Source organism: Paroedura picta, chromosome 16 (genome assembly GCF_049243985.1).
Source record: "Paroedura picta isolate Pp20150507F chromosome 16, Ppicta_v3.0, whole genome shotgun sequence".
In the NCBI taxonomy this organism is placed as follows: domain Eukaryota; kingdom Metazoa; phylum Chordata; class Lepidosauria; order Squamata; family Gekkonidae; genus Paroedura; species Paroedura picta.
Genome location: NC_135384.1, coordinates 13,652,095 through 13,664,790, shown reverse-complemented (window position 1 = coordinate 13,664,790; position 12,696 = coordinate 13,652,095). Strand labels below are relative to the sequence as shown.

The 12,696-nt window shown below is 41.2% G+C and overlaps 2 protein-coding genes across 2 annotated transcripts; one reads left to right on the top strand and one right to left on the bottom strand.

Annotated features, from left to right (window-relative positions):
* The first annotated feature begins 70 nt into the window (after window positions 1–70).
* On the top strand, window positions 71–1,839 carry LOC143826261 (olfactory receptor 6N1-like). The gene is made up of 2 exons (XM_077314973.1): window positions 71–204; window positions 318–1,839. The coding sequence occupies exon 2, from the start codon at window positions 318–320 to the stop codon at window positions 1,296–1,298; it is 981 nt and encodes a 326-aa protein (XP_077171088.1). The 5' UTR covers window positions 71–204; the 3' UTR covers window positions 1,299–1,839.
* Window positions 1,840–6,764: 4,925 nt separating this feature from the next.
* Window positions 6,765–7,830, bottom strand: LOC143826426 (olfactory receptor 13H1-like). Its single transcript, XM_077315220.1, has one exon. It carries the CDS (start codon window positions 7,828–7,830, stop codon window positions 6,898–6,900), a length of 933 nt encoding a protein of 310 aa, XP_077171335.1. The 3' UTR covers window positions 6,765–6,897.
* Window positions 7,831–12,696: the final 4,866 nt, after the last annotated feature.

The window sequence follows — 12,696 nt, the reverse complement described above, 5'->3', positions numbered from 1 at the left end:
ACCACAGGTCAATATTTATCTTCTCTTTCTGACTCACCTCCACCTCACTGTAAACTTCATAATAGAATCTGTTTGTACTGATGGACAGAGTTCTGAATTTCAGCAAATATTCTGGGAAAAGGTCTAGGATACCTCTCAAGATGGGTTCATTCTCCAAGAACAGAAGAATCAGAATATTAAGTATTGCACTATCCAAAACTGCCAGTATGTATTGCCACTGGAATTACCATCACTAGACAAATATGTCTCTGTGAATACAGACATGTATACAATACTCCAGCCTAAACATGTTGTGATTTTTCTCTGCTGTCTCTTAGATGCACCTGGTAAACTTGGATGGACGAAACCAGTCAGCTCCTTTGGCATTTATTCTCCTGGACTTCAATGCAGAGAATCTACACATTTTACTTTTTATACTGTTTCTAGTCGTTTACCTCGTAACAATGGGAGGGAATATCCTCATTGTGATTTTAGTAGCCTTTGATTCACATCTTCACACCCCCATGTACTTCTTCTTGGGGAACTTGTCTTGTTTGGAGTCCTGCTACAGCTCAGCTATCCTGCCAAGAATGCTGGTTAGTTTTCTGAGCGGGGACAAAACCATATCTGTTAGCGCATGCCTTGCACAACTGTATTTATTTGGGGTTCTCGCAGGCACGGAATGTTACTTTCTAGCAGTAATGTCTTACGATCGTTATTTAGCTATATGCAAGCCACTGCATTACGCTATGCTTATGAATGGTAGAATTTGCATCCTCTTGATTGTTGTATCATGGGTAGGTGGATCTCTGGGTATCAGTGTCCTTATATTCCTGGTGTCACGACTGAATTTTTGTGGTCCTAACAAAATCAACCATTTTTTCTGTGATTTCACCCCTTTGGTAATGCTCTCCTGCAATGATACTACTTTGGCGGAAATTATAGCATTTACAGTCTCTTTTATATGCACTCTGCCCCCGCTTCTGATCACCCTCACTTCTTATATTTGCATCATCAATAGCATTTTAAAAATCCCGTCCACTACAGGCAAACAGAAAGCTTTCTCCACTTGTTCCTCGCACCTCACTGTGGTGTCTTTCTTCTATGGCTCGTTGATGATTGTCTATGTCTTACCTGATATCGGTTCACTGAGTGAGGTGAAGAAATTGTTCTCTGTGTTTTATACACTTCTCACCCCTCTGCTGAATCCCCTCATATACAGCTTGAGAAACAAAGAGGTAAAGGAAGCAGTGGGGAAAGGTTTCAGGAAACTTTGCAGACTTAAAATGCAGAAGAGAACGAACAAAAGGAAGCTCTGAGAACATTGTCTCTGCTATTTTGCAAATCCCATAACCAACCCCATAACAAGAACATATCTTAAATATTTGCAATATCATATATTTCCCACTAGCAGTGTAGCAGATTAATGATTTCCCAGCTCTTCACTGTAGCAATATTTTGATTATAAAACCACCTATCTTGCTGATCATAAATGTTTTCCTGAGGTCTATGACCTCAAACGGTAATGACCGGGGAAGGTACTGGCAAACCACCCCGTATTGAGTCTGCTATGAAAACGCTAGAGGGGATACCTTTACCTTTGCAGGGGATACCTTTACCTTTGCCTTTATGACCTCATGCAAGGTTCAACTATTAGTTGGACCTTGTTGCATTTAATATTTGCCTTTAACCTTTGAGAGTTGATTGAAAGAGGCAAAAATGTTAGACGTATTGCATTAAAAATCCATTGCTATGATAAGCAAATCAAATTTCTTTATATGGGAGCTCAGAAGATTAGGTGAGGTTTGGGTGTGTGTGATTTGAGTTTATATGAAAATTCCAGTGAGCAGTTTTTACAATAACCTGGTTTGATTTTTTAAAAATTCAATGTAATTTTTTAAATCTGAATTTAATTCATTCATTTAAATACGTAATCACTTATATTGCCCTTGACCTAATTTCAGAAGGTAGGGGCACCCAAAGCAGAGCTTCTGAAGATGGCCATACTGGTTGGGCATGCCCATAAAGAAGGTGGCTCTTCAGGTAAGCCAGTCACAAACCATATAGGGTTTTGAAAGTCAAGACCAGCACCTTTAATTATTCATGTGAACAAATTGGAAGGCAATGTAGATGGGACAAGTCTGGAAGGATGATCCCTATGTCCCAATTGAAGTTTCCAAACTGTTTTGAAGGGCAGCCCCATATAGAAAACATTGCAGTAATCTAGCCTAGATGTCACTAGAGCATGCACTGAGGTGGCTGGATCTTTCTGTGCCTAGGGCCAATTGCCCCAACTCTTCCTGGTTCCAGACAGGGAAGCATTTCCCCCACTGGACCAGATCCAGCCCACATTTGTGCGTCCAGATGAGGCGGCCAAGGCAGAAAGTTACACTGCCCAGTGGTGTAGCGGGGCGGGGGTGGGGGTTCCTTTAGGCATTTGGTAGTAATACCAAGTTCTTAAATAACAACCAAAATGTCCCAGGCAGCTCCATGGTGCTGCACAATTCTGTGGAGCCAAAATTCACCACAGACTTTAGTTCAGGAGCTGGTTCATGCCCATCTGTAATTTTTTAATACTGTTTTTCCTTCCTAGTGTTGAGGTACTGTTATAGGCTATATTTTCATTATGTTTCCCTTTGTAAGTCACCTCAAGTAGGTTTGCTGGTAAGGTGGCATATAAATCTTCTAAATAAATAATGATAAATAATTGGAAAATAAGGGTTTATGTCCCTTAAATTTTATTAATAAATGCACTAGGATATAGAAATATCAAATTATATTACAAAATAAAGAACGGCCGCGATTTAGCGGCGGCCGTGGTTGCCGCGGCGGAGTAGGGCGGGGCAGGAGACGCAAAGGTGTCTGCCTGCTGTGTGACGAAGGCAAGGGGCGGGTCTCAGGCGCTGTATATAAGCGCCACGAGGCTGGGAATTCGCCCCTTTGCCTCGTCGAGAGCCGGAGGACAGTCACCCACCCTCCCGCCCGACTGTCAAGTTCTTGTCACAACTGCGGAATGGGGGCACGAGGTGGAGTAGTTTGGCCAGGGACCAGTTTGCATACTGGTCCCTGGGGTTGGGGGTCTCAATAAGAGACCGGCTGACATCGAGTGTGGCCTTACCCGGCTGGGAAGGTCAGGGGCTCGGGGCCAGGAGGCAGGGATGGTTGTACGCGGTGGACGCCCGGCAACCATTAACTGGCTTCCTCCCAGGGGAGGGCATTCAAGGGGCAAGGGAGCCTTTCTCCCGGCGGGGAGGAAGGAGGATCCAGGGCGCCTCTTGAGCCCAAGTCAGCAGCCAGACGGCTGCATGGGGATCACTCCTCACCTCGTGCCATGCCAACCCTTGGTTATGTTCAATAAAGTTGTGGCCTTTCACGCCAATGAAAGGTGTTGCGTATTTATTGACCGCCATTACACTGCCAGGCAACATGCAACTGTACCAAAACAATCCAGTCTTTCCAGGAAAAGTTTTTTTTTCTTTTTTTATTCATATCTTTTTTGGCATGTTCTGCTAAAATTCTCAAAGAAAGTCAGGCATTCTGATGCAATGTTCTTGTTAGTATTGAGTTTTCACCTTCATAAGTATTTTTAAATAATAGTATTATATTCTTTTTTTTAATTTTGTCAAAAGCACACACACCATTTCGCTTCCAAATTTAGTCAGTAAGGTCCACCACTGCCCAAAATGAAGTCACACGATGCCAATATATAGGTTAAATGGGTTTTGTTAATGATTAATATATATCTTGTTAAATTATTTCCTGGTTTGTTCGATTGAGATGCTGCATCTCCTAGCCATCTACTACTGCTTTCCTAATATATTTTCTCCATAAATCTATGATTTTATCTTTCTCAAATCTCACTCCTCTTCAACCTCAGTTGACCCTCAATCAAGTGATTCTTAATGGGGGGTGGGGTTGTATGGCAGTGGGACAAGTGACAGGCTGGCACTTGTATGGCAGTGGGATTAATCCTCACAGCCACATGACATTGGTGCCAGCCCAGCCCCCTCCCATCCCTGTCCCATTTTTGGCATCCCATTGCCCATTGGGAAGGAAACACAGGTATTTCCACATTCCATTTTTCCTGCAGGCAATATCAGTGGCCATGCCCACCTACAGTATCCTGGCAAGGACAAGAATTGTTATTATTATTGTTGTTATTTTTATTGTTATTATTAATATTGGATTTATTCCCTGCCTATTCCAGAACCAGCTTGTGGCAGGTGACAATAATCCTTTGTTAAAAATCTCATTAAAAACAGGACACAACAACAGTAAGAATATAGAACAAGGTGGTAATTAAGACACAAACACCCATCCCCCAAGATACCTAATAATGGGGGTTAGAGGAGGGGCATCAATGTCACATGGCCCAGGTGCTATCTAGCACCATGGGGGCCCAACTTGATCTTCCTCAGCACCCTGGCCTCAACTGTAGACCTGGCGGAAGAGTTCTATTTTGCAGGCCCTGTGGAATTCTAAAAGTTCTTGCAGGGCCCGCAGCTTGACCAGGAGTTCATTCCACCAGTTAGGGGCCAGGAATGAAAAGGCCATGTGTGCTTCTCTAGGGCTGGGAATAACCAACAAGTTAGTACCCACAGAGCATAAAGCCCTGCAGGGGGCATAGGGCAACATGCAGTCCCTCAGGTATGAGGGACCCAGACTGCAAAGGGCCTTAAAGGTCAAGGCCAAAACCTTGAACCAGACCCAAGCAGCAACTGGCAACCAATGCAGCTGCATCAGCACAGGTTGGATATCGGCCCTCCAAGATGTTCCTGTGAGGACCTTAGCAGATGCATTTTGTACCAACTACATTTTGTACCATCGCCAAAGAATCTTCTAAGAGCAAATTTCCTCATGCAAGTTACACCTGTTCTACCAGATGCAATTTTTGGGTCAAGGACAAGCACAGGCCTGCATAGGGCAAGTTACTGAAATCTGTTCTAGAGGTGACCATCACATGGATCACTGTGGCCAGGTGATCAACGGACAGGTAGGGCACAAGTAGCCAGGCCTGGTGAAGATGGAAAAATGCTGAATGAAGCAAGTTTAATATTTGCATGAAGGTGGGTTTGCATTGTTATGCAATCCCACATTCATGCAAATAGAAAATACCCACTGACCCCCCCGCCCCCCCCCCCCATGTGGCAGAAACTTTCCACCTCGGCTGCATTGAGGGGATGCAGTAGTCCAAGGTGGACAGGGTCCACCACAGTAAACAGTCCCCAATTCGGACACAGGTAGTGGTGGGGCATGCTGCCACTACACAACACAATGGCAGTGGCCCGGAGTGGTGGCTATGGCATGGAATCGGGAACCAGGTAGATTGCAAGTGGGGGTGATTCTTTGATTCTAAAATTCTGGTTCTGTTGGAGAACCTACAATCCCCATGATGTTGCCTGTTTGTTTTTTTCCCCCTTCCAGTATAGTTTGGAAAGTTTAGGTTAGGAGGGAAATCAGTGTTATAAAAAGCAAGGAATAACAGGAACAAAATTCCTCTAGAACCATTAGCATATTGTAAACTTCAATTTTTGAAGACGATATTTAGCAGTGGCTGAACTCCCCCCCCCCCCCCCGCATCCCCACTGAAGCAATGATTCCATTAGGAAGATATTTTTAAGTAGTTCAGAGTTCTGCTTGTTTCCTTATAGATACAAAATTAAGAATTAATTAACATCACAAAGTCACCTGGGAAAATGTCTTCTAGCAGGCAATTAAAAGTACTCTTTAAATTGGATTCTTACTCAAACTTGGAAAAAAATGTGTATAGGATCTTCCTTCTTATTAAGTGGGGTGGCTCATTCTGCAGGAGGGACAGTATGAGATCTCACAAAAGCAGTCCCTCTCCATATGTTTCATATTTTTTTGTATTATGTAACAAGAAATATTATACAAGGTATAAAGTTTTATCTATGTTATTAAGTTATCCAGTTAATTAAAGACACACATAATGATTCTAATTGCAGCAGACATTTTTCATGTCTCTCCAAAATGGTCAATGATGAGCCTGGAGGGAGTGGGAAGGGGAGGGCTCTGGGGGTATGTGTACATGGCTTTGCTTCCCAACCATATTCTGCACAATTGCGCCACTTCTGAGATTTGCTGAAGCCTGAAGAATGTTTCAGGGAGTTTCTCAATGGTAAAAAAGTTGAGAAAGGCTAGAGTAGACCTATGGTGGAAGTGGAATAAATAACTGTTGTAGTCGTTTGATGACAATGTGATATAGATAGGCTTTTCTTGTTGTATCCCAGAACCAAAACAGGTTTCCATTGGGTTTCCAGCATCATTTTCTTGTAACACATAATGTATAGCATATCACATGTTTATATCTTGATGCAGCATACTTTGCAACCTAACACAGTTTGAGTTTTCATGTGCATGCCTATTTTGAAGCAGGGGGAAGCAAAACCAACTGGTGAAATGGCCTGCAGCCATTTCAGCCTCACGGCTGATAAGCATACGCACTGTTAAGCTGAAATGACTATAAGCCATTTCATCAGTTGGTTTCACCTCTCCCCACTTCAAAGTGGGGGAAAGAAAAATTGACTAGTGAAATGGCTGTCAGTTGTCAGTTTAAAAGGCTGCAAGCCATTAAACCATCTGTTTCATCTCTCACTTTGCAGTGGGGGAAAATGAAATGGATAAATGTTTGGCAGCCATTTAACTCTTCTCAGGAGATTCCTTTCTCCTGTCCATAGCTGGGAGAAAGGATGATCTTAACTGGGCAGTTTGGTTCTGGGCATTTTTCAGTTTGAGATGCAGTTCACAGCTTGATATGGGCAGGCCCCAAATCCCAAACTAAGCCATATTTTCTTTAGCTTTGTGTCCTTCCCTAATCCCCAGTGTAGAATTTTGGGGTGGTTAAATACGATCCCTCCTTTATCAACTGCAGAAAAACTGGATGGATCCAGCTCTTTTTTACATTTTTCCTTTCTTTCCCATAAGTCTTCCGAGTGAGTCATTTATCTCTTTATTTCTGAGTGTGTAAATTAGTGGGTTTAACATGGGTGTCACTATTCCATAAAAAGCAGATATTATCTTATCCACCTTGTGAGTGGTTTTACTTTGTGGTTGTAGGTAAGAAAATATAGCAGTGCCATAGAAAATTATTACCACAGCCAAATGAGAACCACATGTGGAGAAGGCCTTAATCCTGCCTCCTGCTGAATGGATTTTCAGAATTGCCACAATAATGCGCACATATGAGAACAGAATGAAGGCAAAGGGGAAAAGGAGCGTAAGAACCCCAGTAGAGAAATTCACAAGTTGGTTCAAGGTGGATTGCGTGCAGAGAAGCTTCATAACTGCTTTGAGTTCACATGTCAAGTGGTCTATTACATTTCCTCCACAAAAATGAGTTGGTGTGGCATAAATGGGAATCACTACTAAAAATAAACCACTCGTCCATGTCCCCACTGCTAACTGGATACAAAACCTCTTGCTCATGATTATCGTGTAATGTAGTGGACTGGAGATTGCAATATACCTGTCATAGGCCATGGTGGCCAGTAGGACACATTCAGTCACTCCTAAGTAGGCAGAACTGCTCATTTGAAAATAGCACAATGAAAAGGACATGGTAGGCTTGTCCACCAAAAGGTTTAAAATAGACTGTGGTATTGAAGATGTGGAATATCCAATGTCAAGAAAAGACAGATTGCTGAGAAAAAAGTACATGGGGTTGTGCAGTCGAGGATCCGAAGTGATCACCAATATAATAAGACCATTTCCCATGACTGTTATAGTAAACACAATGATCAAAAAGATAATCAGCCCTATTCTTGTCTTTGGTTGGCCAGAATAACCAATGAGGATGAACTCAGTCATTGTCGTTTCATTTTCCTCTTGCATGTTCTGAAGTGAATGTTATATCTACAATAAAATAAAGAATGGGATTAGTCTAACTATGCCTCCCAATTCCAAGCACTTCTTTTTCAGTTATTAGTGTTTCGGTAGGAAAGACAAAAAGTTCTTCCTTTTGTTCCATGTTACATATATAATGGGCTGCTTGCGGTGGTGCCTCCCCTCGATACTGATGGGAAGATCCTTCCCATTATTAGCAGAAAGAAAGGAAGGAAGGAAGGAAGGAAGGAAGGAAGGAAGGAAGGAAGGAAGGAAGGAAGGAAGGAAGGAAGGAAGGAAGGAAGAAAGAAAGAAAGAAAGAAAGAAAGAAAGAAAGAAAGAAAGAAAGAAAGAAAGAAAGAAAGAAAGAAAGAAAGAAAGAAAGAAAGAAAGAAAAGCATAGTGATCCACGCTCTGGATTCCATCAGGTGCAGTCCTAGAATTTGGGATAATCTTTTGGCTGAATGCTTAAATCCGGAGAGGCCCCAAAGAGTAATATAGAAGTTGTGGGATCACCTTAGCCTGAAATGTGTGGATGGTGGCTAGCACAATTTGGTACCCGCTTAGATAGAGAAATGAAAAGGGGCTAACACTTGCTTTCTTGCTGATGTCCCAGCATTATCCTGAGACAGAGACCAATTTAATTTGTAATGGGAAAGAATGCCTAAGCATCTAAACGTTTTAACCTGTTCAATTTTTTCCCCTCCAGCCTTCCATTTCCTAAATCTCCAGAATTTAGAGAAGACCAGTATTTTCATTTTATCATAATTAAATAATAATTAAGGAATTCCGGTTGCTGTAAGAGGCAAATGATGTTAAAAGACATTTTGTCACTGGTGATTTTTTTTGGGGGGGGGGGGCGTTAATGAGTCACCATGCAACCTACTCATTATCAATTCTTACTTGACAGGAGTTCAATGCATGTAATTCACATATTAAATATAAAAGCTGTTCTTCCATGCCAATCTGGGAAAACTTCCTCCAGAGCATTTGTCTGTCAGTGGAATCAAAGGCACCACACAACTTCTTAAAGATGATATACAACTTGCCTTTCAAAATGGCTGGTAATACTTCTCAGCTAGAAATGACAGAGTGATGCAAAGGTCTAAGGGAGAATGACATCCGCTTTAATATTCTCTCTAACAAATTTTTAGAATATAACTTCCCCAGTATAGATAATAGATTTATGGGGAGATAGTTGATGGTTTTTATATAAGTTGTTACCCATTCTGAGTCTTCAGAAAGGGGCAGATTATAAATATTCTTATTATTAATAATCATAATATTAAACCACCTTGAGTACAAATCACAAATTACCATTTTATTGACACTGTCTCTGTTGCTTATCAATTTATAGATCTAGGTAAGTCAAATCAAATAGCATTCCAATTTAATTTAAATACTTGATGTTCCATTAATATAAATGGGAGAAAGGTAACTCATTATATAATTCTCTCACTGAAATAAAAGAGGCTACTTGCTTTGAGAGAGAAGAAATTTAAAGAAAAAAACTGAAGGCAGCTATCAAAACAAAAGGAATATGGATTTTTTAAAAAGAAAAACTACAATGGATCAACATGTCTTTAAAAAAGAGATTTCCCTTATACTGCTTTTTAGAACTAAGTGTGGCTGCCTTCATATCCAGGAAGACTATCCCACAATAAGACCATTTACGCACTGGAGGTTTCATGCCAGGCTGCAGGCTGGAGTTGTAGTTGTAGCAGGTTGCCCCACCACTTCCTGCACCCACACAGGGGAGCATTTGGCCTTGTGCGCTTCATCTGCTCCCGATTTGTTCTCCTGCACGGGAGCTGGGGCAGTGAAGTTCCCAGTGCATAAACAGTTTAAGAGGAACAGAACTGAAAGAGCTTGAGTTGCACAACAGCTGTGGCTCATTGGAAAAGCCTCTGCTTGGTACACAAAAGGTCTCAGCTTCAATTCCTGGCATCTCCATTTAGAAAGACCCAACCAGGAGATGATGTGAAAAACAGTATGAGACCGTTTCATGTCCTTCCACATTTATCCCTCTTTGGCTGATTTCTCTCTGCAATTCAGCAATTAATTTCTTTACCTCTTATTAGGAATATGGAGACAGGTTCCAATCTATTCTGTTCTGACCTAAAATAAATTCAAGGGGAGGAAGGGAGTTTCTGTCAGATTTCAGAATTTCACTCTGTAGATGCTCAGACTATGAATGTGACAAAAAGGGGGGAAAGCAAACAACCCTCCATGAGAAAGGTAACCTTAAAGGTTGAGACAAAAAAAAAATGAAACTAGAATATGGCTAAGCATGCAGGGATGATATAAAGAATATCATTTACATATACATTCAAAAGTGTTAAAATGTCATTAGAAACCAGATTCATGAGGTTCTGCCTATAAGAACCCACACACAGTAAACTGACAATTGTCCAAACAAATAAATACATGTAAAAAGTGTAAACAAAAAAAAGGGAAAAAAGCAAACAGCCCTACATGAGATAGGTAACCTAAAAAGTTGGACAAAAATTAGTGAGATGCTTTTGTATCTGAGTTCTTCCCCTTACTGAAGTGCTTTTCCCACATGGCTTAATGTTGATCCCACAATCTTTTAGCAAAATAACACCATTAAATTAAGAAGCAAAAATACATATAAAAATATACATACCTTTAATTGCGTTGAGAAAAATCTTTAAATTTCTTTGCCTAGGTTTTTGAACTAGAACTTACATTCTTTACAAAAATACATATAGACTTAATGAAATCATGTGCAGTCCTCTATATTCAGGACACTAAGGAGAGGGGCAAAATCATTAGTGTAGTATCTAGAAAATCTAACAATTAGCAGGAAAAAAAAGATGTATGCTGCATCACTGTCATTTGTCTAAATGCAGTGAGCTGTTCTCATTTTCGGAAAGTACACTGGAGTCCCACTCAATAAAACATTCATAAACAAGATCTCTGTGTTCCATAGAAGGTTAAAAATATAAAAATATAGCTAAGTCATGTGCTATGTCATGACAAAGGCAATTAGTCTTTCTGTCTTATAAATCCCTTCAAGGTAAATAAGAAGTCTATTAGTTTTTGTTTAATTGGTCGTAAAGTGCCATGAAGCCACAGCTGACTCGTGGCAACCCCATAGGGTTTTTCAGGGCAGGAGATGTTCAGAGGTGGGAGCCAAGTTGGACATGCCACATGTGGTTCAGGTGTGGGGGTCACAGCTGCAAGGGGTCATGACTCATGGCTCTGACTATAGCAACCGGCCACACTCATCCATGAGAAGGAAAGGCACCATGTGGATCCTCTGGAACTCCATGCTACATGTGCTACATGGATGAACCTGTACTGATACAGTTGTTGGTAACTTGTGGTTGCACAAAATACTAGCTCAATAAAATTTCGAGCAGTCCTCCACCCCACTTCATTTCACACTGGCACTGCAGGGTGGCTCTCTTTCATCTGTTCCTTAGATTTTTGCTTAAGCATAATTGAGTCTGTTGATTGGCAATGGTAACTAGGGATGACAGGAATAGTAAAGTCGGCTAGAGTAAATAGTAGAGATCAGTAGGCTGTATGGTGACCATCTGAATGATGATGAGCTATAATATCAGCCAAGCTACTTTTAGTAGTCAGCTATTTCCAAGAGAAGAGAAAAAAAACAAAAACAAAATGGTAAGTGCTTGAAGGATAGCACAATGGGAGGCTTTAACCATAAACCTGTATTATTCTCCCAGAAGGGGAAAGATGACAGAAAGAAAGGTAATAGTCAAGGATAGAAACTGGGTAGAGAAAAGTATTGCTTTCTAGGTCATTCTGTCTTTGGCCCTCATCTGGAGTAAACTTCTCTTTTGATATAGCGCCTAATTAATCAACCTTTCATAAGTGTAATGGGCCATCACACAATAGTCTCCCTAACCAATTTCGAAAGCTGAATTTAGCCTTGAACAATGTTCAATTACTGAGGTTAATCCATAATGTCCTGTCATCCCATTGCCCGCTTCATTCTTATTATGTTGAGCTGGTCAGTGCCATTTCCATCCACTTATGCTTGGATTTATATCCCGCCTCTCATGACTTTTGCCACCTTTTGTCCAGTCCCAGGCGGGGTTCACTGGTGGAACCCTTGGCAGCGGCAGCCTGTGGATGAAATGGGCTGCCTTGTGGTCGGCTGGCCGCAAGAGGGCCAGATCCTTCCGCATGCTGCATCTGGCTTGATATGCAAAATAAAGCTGTGGCCAAATCTGCACCAAGAGAATGTGGTTGCTTGAGTCCTCGGGCTTGGGAAATCTCCCCCCCCCCTGCAAAGCAATCCATTTTAGTATCAAAAACAATACAAACCAAGTTTTAAAAATATTTTATTTATGATTCATTTTACAAAGGAAAAATAAACTCAGCATCCAACAACTAAAGCTTAAAAAGGGAGGAAATAAAAAGTTGCATAGAGAAGCAAAAATATAACAGCGGTGGCAGATCTATCCATACATTTCTGTAAAGATTTCCAAATATCTACAAATAAGTACATGCACAATTTTCATCTTATGCCACGAGTTCAAATATTGAAAGAGCTCTAAGGCCCCTGTCCATTTATACCAGTGGTGAGCTTTCATCTTTCCAGTGTACTAATACAAGCCTTTAGCTGTAGCAAGAGCATGGAGGGTCCAATGTAAATTGATGATTTTGAGAAAATGGGGCATATGTCTGTTCCTTTCCTGCCTATGAGCTGTTTTACTGCCCAAAGAAATGGGATAAGTCTTGAATGTGGGGCAAGGATTCTGTTGGATAAGCAATAGAGTCCTTGGGAGTTCTACTCTAATTAGGTAGTAGAGGTTAGTTATACCTGGATCTGTGTTTCCAGAAGCTATCAGAATGATCCCCACTGTCAACCGTTTTAATTCT